This window comes from Mchenga conophoros, linkage group LG23 (assembly GCF_057382185.1).
Source record: "Mchenga conophoros isolate Kocher_MC1m ecotype Shallow Benthic linkage group LG23, M_conophoros_male_GT1.1, whole genome shotgun sequence".
NCBI classification, from domain to species: Eukaryota; Metazoa; Chordata; class Actinopteri; order Cichliformes; family Cichlidae; genus Mchenga; species Mchenga conophoros.
Genome location: NC_140547.1, coordinates 6529309 through 6551737, shown reverse-complemented (window position 1 = coordinate 6551737; position 22429 = coordinate 6529309). Strand labels below are relative to the sequence as shown.

The 22429-nt window shown below is 39.4% G+C and overlaps 2 protein-coding genes across 6 annotated transcripts; both read right to left on the bottom strand.

Moving 5' to 3' along the window:
• Positions 1-931: 931 nt before the first annotated feature.
• LOC146546525 (semaphorin-4E) lies at positions 932-16603 on the bottom strand. 2 transcript variants are annotated; one of them, XM_085266134.1, is made up of 14 exons: positions 16377-16603; positions 9558-10045; positions 9101-9243; positions 7929-7991; positions 7431-7529; positions 6330-6429; positions 5973-6083; positions 5685-5836; positions 5398-5570; positions 5029-5185; positions 4700-4922; positions 3618-3733; positions 3182-3398; positions 932-2998 (listed from the first exon to the last, which is right to left on the bottom strand). In XM_085266134.1, the coding sequence occupies exons 2-14, from the start codon at positions 9664-9666 to the stop codon at positions 2235-2237; spliced, it is 2427 nt and encodes an 808-aa protein (XP_085122260.1). In that variant the 5' UTR covers positions 9667-10045; positions 16377-16603; the 3' UTR covers positions 932-2234. The 2 variants fall into 2 exon arrangements, with proteins under 2 accessions (XP_085122260.1, XP_085122261.1); XM_085266135.1 differs by having other exon boundaries at positions 9558-10042.
• Positions 16604-16723: 120 nt separating this feature from the next.
• LOC146546524 (uncharacterized) lies at positions 16724-22149 on the bottom strand. 4 transcript variants are annotated; one of them, XM_085266136.1, is made up of 5 exons: positions 21838-22149; positions 21309-21665; positions 20858-20905; positions 20344-20481; positions 16724-17345 (listed from the first exon to the last, which is right to left on the bottom strand). In XM_085266136.1, exons 1-5 carry the CDS (start codon positions 21878-21880, stop codon positions 17185-17187), a joined length of 747 nt encoding a protein of 248 aa, XP_085122262.1. In that variant the 5' UTR covers positions 21881-22149; the 3' UTR covers positions 16724-17184. The 4 variants fall into 4 exon arrangements, with proteins under 4 accessions (XP_085122262.1, XP_085122263.1, XP_085122265.1 ...); XM_085266137.1 differs by having other exon boundaries at positions 20344-20460; positions 21838-22148; XM_085266139.1 differs by lacking the exon at positions 20858-20905 and having other exon boundaries at positions 20344-20460; positions 21838-22046.
• Between the last annotated feature and the right edge of the window lie 280 nt (positions 22150-22429).

Sequence of the window (22429 nt, the reverse complement as noted above, 5' to 3'; positions counted from 1 at the left end):
CAGGTTTTAGATGTGTCCTTGATCCATCACAGCTGATTTAAATGGCTAAACGACCTCCTCAACATGTCTTGCAGTTCTCCAGAGGCCTGGTAATGAACTAATCATGTGATTCAGGTGTGTTGACCCAGGGTGAGATCTAAAACCAGCAAGGACACCGGCCCTCGTGGACTGGGGTTGGGGACCCTGGCTTTAGCTTTTCAAATAGAGCCCAATACAGGATGTTTAAAACTAATACCAATATTTGGATACATTATCTGATTTCCTTTTTCTTTCAGATGCATAAAAAAAGAGATTTTGCCATCATTTGTTACATGAATTTACTAGTTTACACTCCCACTACTTAGTTCAAATTGTTGTATTTGTAAATTCTGAAGACATTGGTTGCCAACAGGAAGTTGCACTTTACATAGTTTGCCCACCAGGGGGCAATGTCAACACTCATAACAACTCCCGTGTCTTCTTTTTTTAACTTTCATGTTTTGGGCCATCATTAATAGATACTAACCGATTAGCAAATATCTATCAGCAAATAATGTCAATTTTCCAATAAATAGGTCGGGATCTAATTTTAATAACTTAAACACCTCCTAGAAAGTCAGTAGTCTGTTGCTTGACTAACAAAGAGAGACAATTATTTGCACCTATGACCAACTTAGAATTGATAATTAACCTAGTGGACTGTGGGAGGGAACCCACACAAGCACCTTTAGGAAATTCTTGCTGTGAAGTAATGGCGCTAACCACTGCACCACTGTGACCAAAGAACAGTATTACAATGCATTTCACAAAGGCAAATAAATATTTGCCATAAGGATCACACAATAACTCAAAGCCAGATGTAAGAGAAGAAGCCTCATTTAAATGTTGGGAGGAAAATTGGGCCTGAGAGAGGTCAGCTAAAAGCCATTTCTGAATGATGTAAACAATTCCGTTTAAGTCTTGTAGCTTTATTGTTATAAAATGTATAACAGTAGTTGGCAGTGTTATAGCTGGGATGATTTTTTTAGTGCTTTTTTAAAAAAAAACCACACACACACAAATTGTACCCTTTTTTAAAAATAAAAAAAATATTCAAATGCACAGGTAACGTTTGAATGATTACTTTGTACTACTGATATTGTACATCCATATACAATTCTGCTGTTTAATAATTCAGCAGAGACCCATTTCAACTCTCATACAGACAGTTGTACAGAACTTGATGAAACATAAAAGTCTCTGCGCAATGGCGCTAATGACCAAAACTGAAAACCACAGAGAAGATTCGGGGGGCTTCACTGCAATTGACTTTTTGTCCAAAACAAACTGTAATAATTACGAACTGAGCATGTGGTGTTAATGATGATGTTTTCCTCCCCTACAAACCATATGAAACCTTTGGAAACATTAATATTGGAAGCAGTGGCTTTGTGCGTTGCCTTCAAATACATTTCCCGACTGTGTGAGACATTACTGACTTACTGATTCATAAGTGCATGACAAGACTCTCAAAGTTCCTTTCATGAGCAAGGCAGCATGTTTCAAAGTTTGACACCGAAACTCTTGGATACGCTGCACCTCTGAGTTGTTTCACTGACAGAAATGTACACCCCCACCCTTGACATTACAATGACATTTTTGTCTGTTTCTTATTAAGTGTACAGTATGCTTGGAATCAGAAATGTAGCTACACACCCAAAAAAAGAAAAGAATTACCCCAGTTCACCCTAAATATAAAAATTCTTTTTTTTTTCTTATTGAAGACAGAGGTCCAACTGTTATATTAGTGGGGGTTATGCTTAAAAATAGAGGTATGTATGTAGAAGATGTTTTTTACGGCCACCAGGAAATAAAATAGTGATACAGACAACTGATCAATCATTAAAAATCATTGAAAATATGATCAAAATGCTACATGTCCAGTGTTTTTTATACTATATTTACAAATAAATAGTCCAAAAAGAAAAGGTGTTGGCTGTACACAATCTATTGCACAAAGCTTATTCACAATTTATCATTATACAAAAAAAAAATACATATAAAAACATTAACCACCAGTTAAATATCTTTTTAGAGGACATGAGCTGCCTGGTAAGAATATGGAAATGATAGTCAGTGTAGGAAACAGGACACCAATCAAAAGAATTTATAATGCGAAAACCTTTATAGGAACCGAATCTTAGTGGGAGTACACCTATAGGAAGATAATTAGTGCACGAGTCCTGCCTCAGACTGAATTCTACACCTCAGCAGAGTCAAATCTCTGACTCATCATTTATGTATCCCAGACCGTCCAGACTTGAAATGTTGGCCATAGGTGGGAAGTGATGCTCCCCATTCCCTTTGAAGTCAACAGCAGGGTGATTATTATTGGCACTGCAAGGTCTCCCGGATTCAGGCCCCAGGAGCTTTACCTCTGAAGTTCTGTTCAGGATCTGCCTGTACTCGGTTGACTGCCTTCTCGTCTCGCTTTCACTGGGCCGCTGTACAAACTTTAAGCACTCCCAGTGCCCACGGCTCCAGATCATAAATATGACTCCCATCAGAGAGAGGCAAATCAGGGACAGCATGGCCACAGCCACCTGTAGATGAGTTATCCTGCCACTGTCGTTTTGACTCTCAGGAGACGACGGTTTGTCAATGTTATGGCTTGGCACTGGATCTGGTGTCAAATGTATTGTTTTGTGAATAGCTTCTGTGGTACTTGGCACCTCTGTGCCAAAGGTGGGGATGATCCCCGTTGTCGGGTCAGAGTAGAGCTGTAAATGATAAACCGCCACAGTCTGGTTGTATTTTTGTCCGTTTATCTCCTCTACTGAGTCGCAGATATACTGGCCAGCGTCTGTTTCAGAAGCACTCAGGATGAGGAGACCGCCACTGTAGATGTAGTATTTGTTGTTGGAGTGAAGTGTGTGGTTACCGAATCGCCAGTCGGCCACAGCCAAGTTAGAGTGAAGTTGGCACGACAGCTGGATATTGTTCTCTGGAATGAGGACTAATTCGACAGCTGTCACTGGATCTAAAAACACACAAACGCAAGGTTAATTCATGCTCATAAAACTGCTGCCATGTCAGCACACGCTTGATCAAAGGGTGTCAGTGGGTTTCTCTCTATAATATTGTTATTTCTACAATCGAACAACCCTTGTGCTTTCTTGGGTTCTGATTTAACACTAAATAAAAACAACTGAATTTAAAGTACCTAGTGGAGGACACTGTGACACATCTCCCTTCTTGAGACTCTGTATTGTATGTGGGGAGGGGGACAAAGTGTTGACGGAGGAGCACTGCTTGGTGGATAAATCCCAGGCGCAGTACGGATCTCTTGCAAGGATGCAGTCCACACAAGTCTCATAGCGGCTGCAGTTACTGACCGGCATCTGGACTGCACCAGAAGTTGAACCAGCATACACTTGACCCTATAAGTGCACAACCATAAAGACTCATAAATATCAAAAGACTAAAAGTGTTTCACCTTTAGCACAACTGAAGCCTCTTTATTGCCTGTAAGTGCCAAATAGGTGATGACATATTCAAACTAAGATATTAAACAGTATCTCCCAACCAAAACCCCAGCAAACAACCGTAAACTGTGATGATGACAAAACATGTATAATGGACTTGTTATTATATATTACCTCAGTGGATGAGAGGCGCAAGATAGAGATGGGCTCATGGTTTTCATACAGCTGAACCTCCTCGATGATGAACATCTCTCCGTCATAGTTCACAGCCTTCTGAACATAACCGTTTCCTATTACAAAGACAAAAAGCAGAGCCCGTAACTTACACAAGTGTATTTACCCATATCATTTGATGACTCTGCTGCTTAGAACAAATCATAAAAAGCTAATGATTAACCAAGTTATATTTATTGCTTTAAAAGCCTTTACTTTGGTCTCTGCATTTGCAACAGTTTTAGATTTGCTTTGGGCATTTTTTTAGCCAAGATATTACAAAAAAATAGGGACTATAGAAAAGACACACAGGAAATGGTGTGAGGTGGACTCAAACTCAGGCACCTGCAGCCACCTTCAGCAAATGGGTCACCTGCCCAACCAGGTGTTGTGCAGGTGATGCCTTTATAAAGGGGAAAAACTGTGCCATCAGTTTTTTAATGGTAAGCTTATAACTAGAAAACACTTATATGACAATATGACAAATGTCATATTGTTAAAATCTATTGCTAAATTAATGGAAACTAATATGTTCACCTCCTTTAGTTACATTATAACGACAATATAGTTGCGTTAAAGTTGCATAATTCAGTCTTTCTGATAAGTTCTGATCAGATTTAGTGAGAAACATAATCACTGAGGACATTTGTAATTCTGTGTCAGGGAGCCACTTGCAGTGCTCAAACTCTTTCCCAAGTACAATAAACGAATCTCTTTTTAATCAGCATAATTAGGAAAATTAAGTCCTCAAACAAAATTTATGTGGATCACTATGTTTTTTCAGCTGCTAAGCTTCACCCAGAAACAAAAGCCAGTTTCTAAATTTGCTGTTCTGATATCTGATTTTGTTACTTTTCTCCTTCTGTCAAGTTTTAAAGCCATTTAAAAGGTTATGAATTCATTTAAAACTGCAGTATTGAATATTAAACTTTAACTATTTTAAGAATTTTATGTGAGTGACTGTTTAACATTAAAAATAAAACTCAAGTAACACCGGCAGTACTCCAAAGGGGCCTTTCTGAAAAACACAGCTCTTTTTTTACCTGTGCCAATAAACATGACGTTATATTTCTCTCCGTCCAGGCCCTGCACGCTGTCCACTACAATCCGAGTCAGCAGAGCTCCCTTCGTGATCAGCAGCGGGCCTCCTGTCAGTGGCCGAATTGCTTCATCCATTAGAGGACGATCCCTGATGAACTGGAGCGTTTTGTCTGGAAGGTCCAGAGAGCGATTCATCCCCATTTTACGCACCATGTTATTGATGCACTGAAACACAAAAACTGCAATTTAGATTTTTTTTCTTCCACATCTATTTGCGTTTATCTGGTTTTTCAATTGAATTTCTGCATGCAACAAAAGTCTGTAAACGCACCGCTCCTGGTCTGGGGACCGGCACCTCACCGGTGTACATCACCCATTTAATATGAGACGTCTCCACAGCAACAGGGGTTTTAAATTTTCCCTCATTGAAAATATCTCTAATAGCAGATACGCTGTATGCACAAACAGCCGACTTCTGGGATAAGCTCCTGGAAACGCAAAATAACAAGTTTAGGTGAAATTCAAACAACACACTGAGACAAGTTCGTATCAGCTGAGTCTCAACAAAATACTAGTTGCAACAGACTTGGTAGTTTTTTTTGTGTGTGTTAACTAAAAGCTCAGGATACTCCTAACATTCCTCAAAGCCAACATCCGCCATGAGCAATAAGAGCCACTGGATTTGTCAGCAAACACTTACGACTGTGGAGTGAAGACAGCATAGAAGACACTCTTCCTCCAGTCCTTGTGTCTGAGAAGGAAGACATCCTGGACAATGGAGGGCAGGCTGGGTTCAGACAGGGAACAATCCAGGCGAGCTTTCAGGAACGACGTCCATTTCCTCTGCAGTGTCCGCTGGCCGCCCATATCCCCCTTTAACACAGATATGGAGCACTCTGTGATGTGTGTGCGTATTGCCTTTAACAACAACCAGACCTGTGTGAGACAGGCCAAGGCTTTTGACTGACTTTGAACAGTGTTCATTACCTTGCAGACACGGGCCACTCGTGACACTGAAACCTTTCTGTAGAAGTCGTACTCTATGGCATTTTCACTGAAGAACAAGTACACCTTGTCGTCGTCACCATCGGGACTATCAAAGCTCTCATCCACAAAATCCATGTAGACAAAGTTTGGCTCTGAAAACACAAATTGAATTGAATTGAACAAATTGAATTGAACACAGGCAAACGAAAATAGAAGTCAACAGCACCACAAACGCTAAAATGTTCATGGGGTGCTATAAAATTTTAAAAAGAAGGGAGAGGAAGTCACCATTGAGCCAGGAGCTTTTAAACTCGGTACGAAGAGCCAAGTTTGAGCTGCGCAGAACAACAGGCTCAGAGCCCAAGAAGTTGATGGATGTGGCAGAATACAAATCGTTTCCTGTGAGACAGGAAAAAGAGGTGAGTGAAAATTCCTGGAAATCCATTATTCACTTTAAATTGTAACAACATCACATTTATATACAGAAAAATTTGGCATTTCGACAAATCGTACAGAGAATGCTGAATGAGCAGGTAGCTCTAGCAAATATACTCTGAGCGGTATTTTTCTTATTTATTTAGTGTGTGAAGTGAAATCTGCACACAACTATCAAATCTTCATTCTGTGTCTGCCTCAGACACTCACCAACCATGAGGGAGGAGTATCTCTGAAAGGGATCGAAAGGACACTTGCCCTTCCCCTCCTCCGGCTTTCCCTGCAGCGTCAGCTGTCCTTTAGCAAACGTCTGTCAGAAACAAAGAAAGAGATCAAGCAAAGAGAGAGAAGTTGAGAAAGCTGTGTTTTATTGAGATTGAGGACTGGAACTGGAAGCTTACCGTTTGTTCACATGTTTAAGCAGTTAACTAAACTTGCATACATTTGCATAATAACTCGCTAAAGTGTCCAAACGAAACAAAGGGTTTTACATGGGTTTTCAAAACTCATATCCGGAATCACTTTAATTGTTTCTCTTAAAATCTTCTTCCAGAGTCTGGGGATACATAATGAGCATATTGTCTGCCTTTATTTATTTCGTTTGTTATTATCATAGTGCTGCAGGTTCACATAGCAACAGTTTAACACCCCATTGTGATGCAGCCAAGGCTGCTCAGTCCTCTGAAATTTCAGCATCTTGCCAAAATAAACAGTTTTCCAAGACACCAACAACAGGGGAAGGAAATTTAACTGACGATGACAGGAGAGAAATGTCTCAAAGCGTGCCCATTTACAACACTTCAGCATAAAGCTTAACAAAATTCAATCCCAGTTATTACTGCTTGAATTAAAGCAGACCCTGCACTGCCTTCTGCTCTGTTATGTCTAGAATCTTTCAGCGGTGGATGCAAGTTCAGCATATCTACAGGTAGGCTACTGGCTGCTCAACAACCCTACATTTCAAACAGTGAGAGCAGATTTTCTGAATATGGTCATCTAAGACACACCACCCTAGCTGTGTACCATATACCAGCTGTTCACATTGTTTGTTTGTGAGGGGCAGCCAATGAAATAAAAGCTGGTTAAAGGGAGAGGAGCTTGTTTAAGAGTGTAAGATAAGGTCATCCAGAGCTGCACTAGTACAGGCCAAGAATAAAATATGAAGTTGGAAATGAGTATTACAGGTTCCCTTTAAAGTAAGACGAGTGATATCATTTTCATTGCAAACAAATCAACATGGGAAAGGATAAAAGCAAAACTGTGCATCCAAACACACGTACATTAAACACGTACTCTTAAAGCCACACTTACCAGATAATCACAGGTCGGGCTAAACGCATTTGTACCACACACATAAATTGTAGAGTCATTCACTCTGTGCAGGGTTCGAATGTAGTTGCGGCATTCCACCTGCAACAAGATCCAGCAGAGAGAATGCCAAGGTCAGAGCTTTGTTAGTTCAGCCGCAAAAACACAAACATACCGCATACATATAGTGACTGCACATGCTGTCCGCAGCTCGCGGTGACCAAAAGGTCAGGGCTGTGCACATGCGTTTTCTTCCTGTGCCTTTATTTGGACTCTCAGCACAAAGATATGAACCAAGTACTTCAAAGAGAATTCCATGTAAAGACATGAAAAGGGGGAAAAAATCATTCTCATATAAATGATTTACACATGTGCTAAGATAAAATGTGAGGGGGGAGTAAACAACTTTCAATCAGTGGTCATCTTTTACAGCTGCAGCAATGCCCCCGAAGTAAAAGTTGTCTAGTGCAAAGCTTTTGTTTTGAACGACTTTACACAAACCTCTGCATTTTTTCCCTTGTACGTGCAGTCCCTCTGCTTATCCTCAGTCACCCGCCAATACACCTGCACCAACAAAACGAAAGAGTCTTGTCAAAGCATTCAGGAATGGTGTTGCAACCACACAGTAGTAGTCCAGTTACAGCTTTCACAATTTATTGTTTTTCGAGACCTGTCAGCGTGCTCTAAAAGCATGAACCGGTTAGCTGGCAAAGCACTCCTCGCCTCTGACTGTTAGACATGTATCTACAACTATGAACAAACAACAGAGTCCAACAGAACCATTATTATTGAAATATCTCATGCAAATGTGCAGTGGTCATGTAGAATGAAATGATGTGTGAGAAAACACTGTACGTAATGTGACCTAACATTTGCCCATAATTCACAGCATCTGAAAGATGTGCAAATATGAAATGTTTCTTCTCTTTATACGACAAACCTGACACAGTGGATTTTAGGGAAGATATTTAATATGCTGTGAATGATATTTGAGACTTTCAGAAAAAAAAATAGAGCAGCCCATCTGACACCAACAACCGTGCCACCTTCCAAGTCACTTAAATCTCCTTTCTTCCCCATTCTGATGCTCGGTTTGAACTTGTCTACATGCCTGAATGCACTGAACTGCTGCCATGTGATTGGCTGATCAGATATTGCCGTTGCACTTAAACAGATACACCTAACAGAACTGCCAGTAAGTGCATGCAATAAATCAGTACTGTATACCAGCCTAGCTGTTGATTAACTATTGATTAACAACCTCTATTATTAGCTATTATCAGCTATTGCTATACTGCAAACCAGCGAGAAACAAAATGCTGTTTACTTTTTTTTTTTCTTTGTAAAGTACTGAAATATTTCACTGTGTTAAGCCAGTGCTATCACAGCATAACCTAAAAGAAAGTTAAGAACCATGAATACAAATCACATCTAAGCATGATAAGTCCATCTTTGGCAGGGCTACTGATTATTTGAGGAAATGGCTTCAGTGCTGTGGTAAAACATCATAAATGTTTAATGAATCTTCCATTTTTAATCCACAGTGATAAAAAAGTTAACTAATTACTATTTCATCAAACAAAATAAGCAACATGGCAGCTCCAGCGTGTGTATTTTATATGTACATTATCTGACAGCTCTGTTCAGAGTGTACAGACTCCTCATGTTCTTACCGTAGCATTTTTAACTGAGATGTCGCTCATATTCAAAGCATAGATGGCCTCTCTTGCCCCCAGCAGCATCACACCCAGGTCTTCTCTCATCAGCATCGTGGAGTAATTGTAGATCCCCTCTTCCCTGAACAACTTCAGTTCATCTGCACGGAGAAATCTGCATCATACACTGTTTTTTGCTTTATTTACCTCCCACATGTTAGCTACTGTGACTCCATGCAGTAGGAAAAATGCCCCCACAGCAAAAAGCAAAATGCTAATTTACTGAAAACTAATAAACTTGTCCCAGCCAGCAAAAAAAGAGATGTTAAAGTTGCACTACTGGGTCATAAATCACAGTAAAAATATTCAAAACTGCTCTAGCTTCTACTTCTGATTCAGCCCACAAGAAGAAAGAATATGCTAAGAATAATTCTACGACATATTACTGGAGAAGGTGAGAGAATCTCTGACTCACTCTGGTAGGGCACGGTCTTTCGTGGCACACAATAGTCAGTATTGACGGCACTAAAACAAACATGGAGCATCAATCCACAGATGATGCTCAGAGCTAAAAGAAGAGACATGGCTCAGAGTCCGGGTTTGTCTAAGTGTGGAAGAGCTGCAAGATCCAGCTCCGCCACCAAAGCACGAAATCAGAGAAAGATCATGGTCCACAGTGTCAGTCCAGATGTTGTTAAACTGTGGTGATGTCACGGTCCTGGACATGTGCCACTCTGGCATAAGTCATCATATTTGCTTACAGAGACCCTCTAAAGGTGAATCGTTCAGATGTTTAACCGGGAACGTCGAGCGCAGCTACTTGCTGGAAATCTATGTCGGTGTTAGCCTCCAGCGCAGTGCTAACGAGCTGCTGGTGTCCTCTCTGGAAGGAGGAGCAGAAGCCATACTGCTCAGCTAGTGGTGAGGGATGCTGGAGGAGATCATTTTCACGGCAGCCCACTTCTGGAAGAGATATGAAAACATCTATGAAATAATCAAAGAGACCCATGAAATAGAAAACCTGACTTTAATACCAAACCGGGAAATATTACATACCGGTACATTAAAAGATGGCTACATTCCCTTGAAAATTTTCAATGCAAGCTGGTTTTCCTCCAACACTTTATTTCTTTTCATTTTATCTCTGTTATGCTTGATGATTTTTATGCAGGGCAATATAAATTTAAAATACCCCTACTATTATGCCCTTGCTACCTATTCTTCTCATTTATATGGACTTATGGCCTCTACAAGAGTCACTCTGCATGGCTCACAATTCAAAATAATCCTTTTTATTTTACATTATACTGGGTCCTCATGTAGCCCCCCCAGTTCATCTACTGCCTGAAACAAGCACTTTAGCTCCCTTTGTATATCTAAGTTTATCTAAGTGACAGCAAGCAAGACTGGGAAAAAGAGGACCACTTAAGATGAACACTTTGTTCGTTTCCTGGAGAACTTCCGTCTTTCTTTCCTTCTTTTTTTTTTATTAATTTGGGTTGCTCAAAAGAGCCAGATTAAAAATAAGCAACACCTTTCAAGTTAAAGATAGTAGTGAAAATACTAAGGTGGGGAAAAGTGTAATAAATGAACATGTTCTGTTTGCTGACCGTTAAATCCTGAAGACCCAGACAGTATGCTAAACAGAGACAAATATAACCATGTTTTTCTACCAGAGATGTCTGGCACCACTTACAGCTAAAGCTATGACAACTCATAACAGTAAACTTCACAAAGGAAGCTGATGTTAAGTGAAATTCTGCAGAGTGCCATATACTGCCCACCCACCCACCCCCACTCTCTCTCTTCCTCCTGCACTCTCTGTATCTTCCTGTCCTCCTCCCTGATAAGAACCTGCTTCCTCTGGACTCAGCAGGGTTCAAGCAGCAGCGGGGATCAGTTCAGGTTTGGGCATGCATGCAGATCACGGTAATTCACAGCTCACGAACTCCATCCCTACCCTGGGATTCATGTGGAATCGAGACTTACCACTTCTTTGGCGAGATTCACTCTCTGTGTTTTGACAAACTGAGCGATGCAGCCTCATTCAAAATTCATCAAGGCACTTTAACTCAGAATAACACACAGAGCATATTCGAGACCAGATTCGCAAGGTAAAAAACAGAAGAAGAAGAAATAAATAAAATGGGTTGTGCAGTACACAGCTGCTTTGCATGTGCTATTCAGATTTAAGTAAAAGTAAAAAGTAAAGATGCATCTTTTGAAACACCGTACAGTCCTCGCCTGTTGACAGAAATGAAAATATGACAGTATCTATATTTCCTTGAGAGACAGCTAAGCGTTAACTCCCCTGGGTCTTTGAGCAGTCTGGGTTGTGCATTTTGCAGCTAACCTGCTGTGCTCCCACCCTGTTGTTAGTTGACACAGTGGGACGAGCTGCTGCATGTACAGGACTGCCCCTGTGTTGTCAAAGAGGTGACATGTTGCATGCTTTTTACCACAGCCTGTTGGGGGCTGAGGGTACTGTGGGTTAAGCGCCACAGCTGAACGGAATAACTGAAGGTTGTTTTTCAGAGGTTTTGGCAGATAGGTCACGATGGCGCAGACAGGTAGGCATGGCCACAATAACAATACAACACGCAACAGTCGTCCTTTCCTCTGGCTCTCCCACACTTAACATAGCGTAAGGGGTGACAGTGCACTGCTGAGGGATTTACAACACATATGATGCAGATTTCCATTCACAATGGGGCCCTTAGGTTATGTTTAGTCTGGAAGTCGCTTAATGAATTGACAAAAAATTATATAAATCCTAAAAGTCTGAGAATTTGAAAGTAAAAAGGCCCCACTGCTTTATCAGTGGATTGTACGTTATTAATCTAAACGCATTAATTAGTTATTTATCGCATTAATTTGCCTCCTAAGGCAGGAGAACAAGCTGAAATTGCATCTTCATTAGCTAGTCACTAAGATAATGTTGTCTGTATCCATTTAGTGATCCCCGAGAAGCACACGCAGTTTATTTATTAAACGTGTACCTCCACAAAAAAACAAAAAAGCCCTATACCTTGCTACAGATAAAATCAGTGTTTGACTGCAGGCTAACAAAACAAAGAGTGTAGAAAAATGAAAATTTGTTGTCATTCTTTGTTTATTTATAACTAGAAACAACACCTCTTACATTAGAGGTAGATAGCCCGTTAGAAGTGCAGCTTTTAATATTTTGATATAAAAATGTGTTTTGTTCATGTCTTTGGTCATTGCTTCTCTTGCATGTGAGCGCACGCTGATGCATGTTCAGACTTTGACATTAGTAAATGTGCTGAAAGCTTCTCTGATCTTACCAAAAAGAAAAATCAGATTTTGTTCACTGCGTACGAGCAGGGTTTGTGACACCGCGAGTAGCTTGGAAAAAACAATCGCAGTCAAACGGGAGATACGAGTTGTATTGAAATCAAATAAATAAGGGAAGAAGGAAGTAAAGATTTCATTTATTTTAAGAGGTGCCGCACCTTTCAGGATTTATTTTTCCTTGGAAACGAACATTAATTTTACATTTCAGATTCGTGTCAAGGATTTCTTTAGAATGCTTTTTTATTTTTAATCAGGAAAGACACACCAATGGACTGTTTGACCTTTTTTGTCATGCACATGGTTGCATAACACCTCTGCTCTACATAATGGCTTACTAGCAATACAGCCCCTAACACTTTATGGCTTATTACACAGTGGCCTTTTATCAGTAGCACACCTTTATTAGTTCTGGTAAGTAAAACTGGACCTAAGATGTTTTAACACTACATTTTAAATGGTGAGCCATTTATTAACATTAAAGGATTTGACCTTTTGTACAGTGAACCCCAGCTTTTTTGATTTCCTCTTGTTTATTTGACACCTTAGTGACAAAAACAAAATTAAACCGCCATCAGCGTGGGTGTGCTCTTCACTGAGGCAAAAGCTATGTCATGGAAGACTAGTGTACTATTATTTTTCATAAGGGCACGATGAAAATTCCAGTACGGCCAGCAAAACCTGCTCACGGACCCGTCACTGAGCACGCAACTTCATTATGCAGCTCTGAAAAACTTGATATTCCCTTTGTGTCAGACTATAGAGCAAATCTATGGTATTCACTCACTGACTAATACTGCTCACACAGACAGTATACAGAACCTGCATGCAATGAACAACACTTTCTAATCTCTATACTTCTTTTGCTTCTGTTTAAAATCACTGACATTTAAAGTCTGATCTGAGGTCAAACAGTACTCACAGAATTAACAAGATTGTGACTAAAACTGTTCCCTTGCATCTCCATACATCTAGATGTAAATGTCAGCATGTACCTTCCTACCAAGCAACATTCTAAAAGGGTTAGCACAGGGACTCCAAGTGGGTTTTTACTCATCAATCGGTACAACACGAACAACTGTGGGTTCAAAAGCTGCACATGAACGAGTTCAATGCGCCGAAGAAGCCTGGCAGCAGTATCTCAAGACACTGGAACCACTTGAAGCATGGGGATATTTATAGCCTCTTTAGGAGCCTCCACGCCATCTCCAAAAACCTCTACAATGGATTCTCAACACAACTGCGTGCTGATAACAAAGTAAAAACCTCATGCAGCAGCAGCGTCTGAGACGTGCTCAGACTTGCATGCTGTTGTCATCCCTGTGAGTCATAATACATCCAAAAAGCAGTCAGTCAAACAGCTGGAGTGAGCCATGACTGCTTTGGTGTACGCTTTAAATGACGGCACTACGCTGAGCTCTATGGGTGAGGTCCCCTTCGGCAGTAACTGATTTACCTCTGGCCTGACACACTGTTATTCAGGTTTGATTCTGTTTGAGTCACTGGCCGACTGGTTGGTCGTCTACTGCCTCTTTCTACGTCTTGTTGCCATTTGGGCGTAAGCTGAGCTGTCCACTGGCAGGCCAGCTGGTGAGCTGGCTGTGATACAGTATTTCAACAGCACACCGGCCTAAACAGGAAAGTGCCAGTGGGAGGGTTTTCACCCCTGACACCCTGTGTGTCACAGACTGTTGTTATTCACTGGAAAACACACCCCAGTTCAGCACCGGGTTATATTTTTGCAAGCTCACATTTGCTTAAAAAAGAAAAAGCCCCCCTTCTTTTATCACAATGACAGTAGCTTCCCACCTTTTGTTTTGATATGCAGGAGGATTGTAATTAGCTGAGAGCAATACTTCAAAAACATGCAGCGTGTACAGTTTTTAAGCTACGGCCCAAATCAGTGGAACTGCGCCAGAGCACAACTGACAATATCATTAACTGGAATGAAAGTGACAACTGAGCAACACAATAACAAAAGCAAAAGCCTGTTTAATAAGATACTGACTTTTGTTTTGACATATCAATTGTTATTGAGTCAAAATGCACGCATGAACGCATGCACGCACGGAGAAAAACACACACACACCCAGGCAAGTCTGTGCAGGTCGTAAAGTGTGGGGCGCTCCTCTCTTTAGATTTAAAAATCAACACCAAGAATTTACTTCACAACTCTTACATTGTTTTTTAGAAAAAGGGTGTGTGTTTTTTTAAACCAGTGCTATCAGCTCAGTGTTTTCACTTTGGCCAAACAGCCACCAAAAACCAGAAGATAATTTAGATTATAATACCATAAAACATTACAGAGGACAAAAAGGAGCAAAATACAAAGAATTCATGTCTCACTTTATTTTAATCATCACTGAATTAGTTCTTTCAGCTTTCTTAGAAACACTAAGGTGTATTCTTACTGGGATGGCAAGAGAATCTTGATGTTTTTGTAAACCTTCACTTACTGCCATTACGATGTTATTATTCATTTCATTTTAAATCCAAGAACTGTCGTGTTGATAAACTGCTATGTGCAATATGCCTTCTGCTTTCTGAGCTTAGACCTTAAAAACCTGGTGCCAGCCAGTTACGATGTGACAACCATAAAGATGTTTTTCCTGTTGTGGTTTCCAAGACTTATCTAATCTCTGAAAGCCACTTTGCTGACTGTCTGAGTCGAAAGCAGTGGTTTTCAAACTGGGGGCACAGACTTAAAAGAAGACGGGTGGGGGTAATCTGATGATCAATATGCAAAGAAAGAGCATGTTGGGAAAACAAGGGTTTGCTGACGCTGTCCTGCTGACCTTCACTAAAAAATTAACTAGCTTTCTTTTTTGTCCTTGTTATTGTTAATGATTGATAACAAATCTGAGTCACCTACTGATTGGGGGTGGGGTGGGGGTGGGGGGGGTCATGCTTGGATAGGCTTGAGAACCGCAGTTTATGAGAATCTGATTGCGAACTATAAGAAGTTATCTGTCAAATAAACTCCAAAGTTCTTTTGGAGATGAATCATATACATGCAATCACAGTGAAACAGACACAATCTGCATCATCTCCAGCTTAGAGCAATGTAAGTGCTATTATCAGCCATGAACCCACTTAATGTAGCTGCAGTATGACAACTACAATCGGGCAATCCCCAGAGCAAGTGAACTGAAAGCCTTTCACTTCGTCTATCGTCTGCTCACTGAGCCACACACACTCACACTGGTACAATTCTCCCCATCACTAAACCTCCACCACAAATGCCCTCGAATATCCGCTTCACCCCCATTTAACATCAAGTTCGGTTCAGTGATAATGTGCATACAATGAAAATTTGCTGCTTTTTAATAAATTATTTGAGAATGTGTGAATTATTGATGCAGCAGTATTGATTTTTCTTTTTTTTTGTAGCTGTGTGTGCGCAGAGAAACGTTTCCAAAAGATTAAACATGCTGATGCTTCCTTCTGCGCACTATATTTAAGAACTGATTCATGTCTCTGAAGTCTGTGAATTATATGCTTGGTTTCCAGCGGAGGAAAAAATAAATAAAAATCTGTGTGCTTAAGCTTTATAAAACAGCTTGGCTCGCGATTCAAAGCGTTTTCTCCTCCGGATCCAACCACACACTCGCTCCCGTAGCGCTGCTATATCTAATCCTGAGGGCTGCAGGGAACGCGCGACCCCTCCAAGTTTGATGAGCGCGTCTCTCTCAGTGTAACACTATCCGTGCATCTACTGGTGCAAGAGTTTGTAAGTATATCCTACTACTGCTTACTCTAACGCCCCGCTGCTATTATTAGATTAGGATATCCTATAATCTTAAGGTAAGTCAGAGAATTTGCAGTGCGCTGTCTCTGCAACCTCTCCACCCCTCAGGTTGGCAATCCAATTCCCACAACAAGCCCGAGCGCAGTGGAAAAATAACACGCCCAATGGGAAAAACCTGCACCAATAACAAAAAAGGAAAGAAAAAAACGAGTCAGCGGGCTAACTCGCACTTACCAGTAGTTAGTTTTAATATTAAACCGCTCAGAGTGCCGATGTCTTTCCCGTCTTGAATCCAGCTCCGCTCTTTCTTTCCCTGCTCCACCTGTAACGTCCACTCCACGTCTAATTCCTGCAGGGAGTGATTATCCGACAGGCAGCTCTCAGCGGTAGGCAGCGCCTGATCACGTCACGTGTTTGATCGCACCTTTACTTATATAGGAGCCGCTGGGCTTCGCGACCGAGCAGATAGCAACGACATAGTCCTGTTAATGTTCCCAAGTGCGGACTTTTGGTTTGTTTGGAAATGTTAAGTCGACTTAATAAGTATTTTATCAGAGGACGTATTAAAGTGTTAGCCTAAGCACGACAGAAAGCCACGTTTATTTTGAAAATAAAAAGAAGGACACAGTCCATATATAAGAAATTAACGTTTTAGTCTCCTTTAAAAAAATAATACAAAAATATACATATGTGTGTATAAATCTTCTCCATACTCCATTCAAAAGCTATTGGAAACATTTCCAAATATTCAGTATTCATCATATTCAATATTAAGTAATACAATACAAAAATTAAGGGAACAAAACCATGAATTTACACATTCAAACCGCATTCATCATCTGCCATCTAGTGGCTCATAAAAGCTACTTCACCTGCGCATTTTAAAAAACGTACAGTTTGAATGAAAAAACCCTAAACCAGTAATCCAGATGAACAAAATGTAGATCCGACAATAATGAAAGGGGAAAGTTTCTTTCAGTGTCCCGGTGAAATTAGCTGTGAGGACCTTTGCTGGCATTAGTTTGTGAGATCCGTGACTTGTTCAGTGTCTATATCTCCGTTTGCCTTCGTCGTATCTGCTGGCAGGACTCGGGGTCCGCGGGTCTTGAAAGGAAGAAGCTGCCTTCAGGCTGACCGCCGCTGCGCTCATGGACGGCCGAGGTGAAGGCTGTTTGTTGGGGGTGTTTGCATAGATGGGCTCTTCTGGTGGACGAAAGGCAAATACAGAATCAATGGCATATCATTTAATTAATGTATATCTGCATTTGAGCTGTAGGACAATCTGTAGAACAAAAGCTCAGAGGGATTTTTTTTTTTTTTTTGCTTATCATTTGGCTGATTAGACTTTAACGTAGTAATCAAACATCACTGAGACCAAAATGCAGGAAAAAAAATACAGTTTTACCCTAAAAATGTCCTTATTTAGTTTTATTAGTTGAATTAGCTAATTTTGATTATTGTGCAGTTGACTAATTGTTACACACTGCAAAAGAAGCTATTTAGATCCCCAACCACAATGAAAACAGTGATGAAATACAGTGTAAACACATAACACTATTTATTTACGTCTTTATTTCCTTTTTTCCAGATTTGTATATTTGTAGATATATATATATATATATATATATATATATATATATATATATATATATATATATATATATATATATATTTTTTTTTTTTTTTTTTTTTTTTTTTCTAAATACTTTTCATATGTATGCAGTGCTGCAGAAACTGTGCACCCCACCCCTCCTTTCTTCTCAAATATGTTTGCACTGAGTAGGAGATGCTCTGTATGTCATTGTACATCTGTATAGTGACAATAAAGGAATTCTGTTCTAGTCTATTCAGTGATGAAATACAGTGATCTACAATAAAGACTGATTTCTGTGCAAGTAACTAAATAACATGACCTTATTTTTCATATGTAGTATGTCAGCATCAATTATCTGATCATTTGATTTTTAGAGAAAGACTGCAAGTCACGTCAGATGTTGTCCGTCCAAATCTTTATATATTTGAATATACATAGTATTAAGAGTCAATATACATCTTGTTACTACAAATGCTTTACATATTTTATTATCAACTTAATACTAAAGTGGTTTTGCAATTTAAAAATTGATCAGGAGATGTAAACTTGAAAGTTTCCTAACAAAAGAAAAAAAATAGTTTAAGATGGGAATTATTCAAATGTCAAATATTTATTTTTAATTGTAATTCATTTCTATTTTAACAGAATATCCTTTCTGCCCCGAAAACTGTACATTTGGAACCACGTGTAAGTTTTTCTCACGCTTTTCAAAAAAAAATGCTGTCACTGTAAATTTAATCTTGACATTTTTTACTGAAAGGCAAAACATTTTGCAGTGCAAACATTCATTTGTACTGCAAAAACACAAGTGTTGACTCAGTGAAATCACTTGACTATGATTCAAAAGTAAAAAGATTCATCAAATTAATACATCAAAGCCTTTCAAGTTAAAGTTCACTTACAGTCAAGATAGTTAAATGTCAAAGAAACAGAGTCAGTACCAAAGTCCCCTGGAATTTCTGTATTTAATTTCTCACTGCGACACAGATGTGCTAGTCATAACTATAAAATAACTAAGATTATACATTTTTAGGTTTTGTTTTATTTATTTTTATATTTATTTTTACTTTTGTGTTTTCAGTTCAGTTTAGTTTCAAAAGTCAGTTTGGTTGTTAGTTTTTGTTGTTTTAAAATTTCAACTTTCATCTCATTTTTATTCATTTCAACATTAATATTAGCTCTTATTGTTATGTTGCAGGTGCTGTTTGACATATTAAAAGATTGAAGTTCAGAATGGTACAGCGATACCCGAGGGGTGCCCGAGTCTCAATAGGCATAAGCACTCGCGTCCCCTTGTGCTGGTTATATTGACAAATGTGGCCAAACTTACAAAATACTTAACTAAAATTAATTTCCTTTATATTTTTATTGTATATGATATCGTTTCAATACCTTTTTCTAAAGCAGAGGTTTGCTTTTTATTGCCGGTAACTCTCTTTTTTCCCTCATTCTCCTCAGTAGTATACTTTAATACATTTTCTCAGTAACACAATACTCCAAACAACAATTTGTGTCAATCAGAAACCACCTTGCCTGGGTCATACGTGTGATTTTACAGCTGTTTGGCAGTACTTTCAAAGCTTCACTCTACATCTGTTTTTTCTCCTTCCTCTGTGGCCATCAATGGTGGCCAAACAACCACATGTACTTGCACAAGCTGCTGGTTGCCTACATAAAGAACTGCTTTGTCCTCTGTGGTTTAAAGTTAGTTTAAAAAATGTGTCAATGACTTAAATCTGTGAGCTAAATACAATCTTATGATGACGAGTGGGACTGAAGTCAGAAGTTTTAAACTTAATTTTTTGTCAGTTAATGGACAGAAAAAATGAGTTTTGGAAAAAACATAGTTTTCCAATCATAATAATACCAGTTTTATAGTCAAACCACTTGTAAGGGCTTCAATAATCATGAAACAGCTCAGTTTATTTTGCCTGTCAAATATGGACACTACAGAAATCTATCTGTAAGTAGTAAAAGTGCTGGTTGATGCAGATGTGGATGGGCTTTTTCAGCTTTGCCTGTGTTTTATTTCTGCAGATATCTGATATTAATAACAGTGCTGATCACTTGTCTACAACCAGATCTCAAAGTGTTTACCTCGAGCTCTGCTTCACAAAATAAACTGCGGTCCTTGTCTCTGATGTCTGCTAGAAATTAAAATCTTTTTCTTAAGTGAAACCGCACAGGAGGAGAAGACATCTATTAGTGACAGCAGAGTTTGTCTCACGGTGTGCTGTCAAACCACACTAACCACTTTCTTGCTTAGTTTGTGTCCATCAGCCACTACTTGGGAAGGTTTCTGCAATCATAAAAACGTCTTCTCTCATATAAAAAAATGAGAGGTTTTCTTCTTTTAAATGCAAATATTTGCAAGGAAATGAATCAGCCTGTACTGTATGCAGTGTAGATTTGAAGTGACTGTAGATCTTGTGAAGTTATCTTGTGTGATAATTTGCTTTTTTGTTGCTTGACCTCTTTTTCTTATAGAGCAACTTTTATCTCAGGCTAGCAGCTTCTGTTGCATACAGCTGAAGCACAGCTTATCTGCAATCTGTGTAGACTGTCGATGATTATCTAAACCTTCACAATGAAAAGAAATAGCACTACCTCTATTCTCTTGTCTTCTTGAGAGTAGGACACATGTGACCGTCAGGATGAACAGGATGAAAGAGGATGCTCCCAACACCACCCATATCCACCAGTTGTCACTCAGGGCAGGAGGGTCTGCGGGAGGAAAGGTTTGCCCTGAAATGTGAACGCATTTAACTTACAAGTAACTCTCAAGTTACACCATGGATACAATAAAATGAATTGCTGCGTTATGTGATCACTTTAAAAGATATGTAGTCGTTAAGTCAGCCCTTTTTATGTAAAGGTCCACGCACTTCCTGTGAGCAGTACGCATCTGACAGGACGAATGTGAGCACTTTGAAACAGTTTTGACTCATCAGCTAGAGCTTTTATCCCCTGTGTAAGTGGACAAATGACACCCACGCAGAGTGACACTGAATGGAAAATCTACGCAGCTCAGTATCTCCTGGGTCCTGAAAATGTCCTATGCCTTTTGAGAACTGCATACACGCGCTCTCTCTCACATGCACACGCACATACATGCACACACCTTTAATATTCGTCACATTTGACGGGTACGTTGTAACTTCACTGTCCGCTGTCGTGGAGGAAACAAAATTATATGAGAAACATTCATTGCAAGCCAGGACATTTAAATTAGTTATGCATTCATTCATGACAAAAAAGCAGGTGTTAAGGTGTTTGTAAGCGGCATATAAACATGTAATGGTTTATAACACATTAATGTTAAAGGTGAGTTGAAGTGGATGCTGTTGTATTTATTAACATAAAAATGATGTATCCATACTAACAGAGGAAGTTGTTGACAAATATAGATTACCTGATAAAAAGTAAAGTGCTTTTTATCTGTGTACTACTGTACTGCTACATTTTAGTGTATTATACAGCATTTATTAAATGTTTGTATACTGCTCAAAAAAGTTATGCAAGAGACTTAAAGTAAAAAATTAACAGTTTTAAAAGCTAGAAGTGATACTTACAAACATTTACTTCTGTTCCACTGCTGCGGATTTCTGTTAAACTGGGAATCTCTGTTGTGACTTTGCAAAAGTACCATCCACTGTGGTTTGTATTAACATTTGACAAAATGCATTTTGAATCTTCATTTTCAGTCTTGTTTGCAGGTTTGTTAATGATTTTGTGACATATTGACTCGTTGGAAGAAGATTCAGATTTCTCAGATTTGTTGGAATACCAGAAGATTCGATATCGATCATATTTCTCAGTGTCCAAAAAGCAGTACAAAGCCAGGTCTGATCCAGATGGAACTCTCACTGTTCTTGTTTCATTCAGAAATACAGCAGTTTGACCTGATATCACCATGGCTGTTGCTGCCACTGTAAATAGAAAAAAGAAGATATTTTACTTTTTGAATTACAAAATAGTTCATGTAGACAAAAACTACAGACAGGAAGACGAGTTTCATTCTTCAGGAAATGTGCACATGTTGCATTTAGCATGACACTGTGTCTTTTTTCAATCTGTTAAATATAAAATTGGGAGTCTTACCTGTAAGTAGCATCAGAATCAACTGCTTCAGCGACATTTCCATCTTATCTTGTGAGCAGTGGTCTTCTAATCGTCAGTGTCATCCTGTCTTAGCAGCCTGCCTTTCTGCACATCTGACAAAGCCAGACGTAGAACTGGTGTGTGGGCGGTTGGGTTGGTGGGAGGGAGGAGTAGGGGTTTCTTTCTTTTTTTCTAATACTGCTCAGTGTCAGTCAGTTACTTTTACTATTGGAGATTTAGGCAGACACGGCAAATGAAGATGGAAACTGACGTAGGCTTTCTAAAGAAAGACAGAATTATTGACCAGACACACCAACTCATTTTTTATACCTAACAGTTTTAGTCACTAGAAATCAAACCTGACTACTACTCTTAGGCCTTTCTATAAAAAAAAAATATATATATATATATACCCTGCATTGCTCTGCACCTTGTGAATTCCTCAGTGATATAAATGTACATTTGCTGACTTTCTTGCTGTCACCAAATATAAAAAACATGAGGATGATGTGAAGGGGTTGTGAAACCCCTGTGGGTTTTAAGTGCAAGGGTGCTAAAACTCTACTCGCCTCGTCTCCACACCGTCTTACTA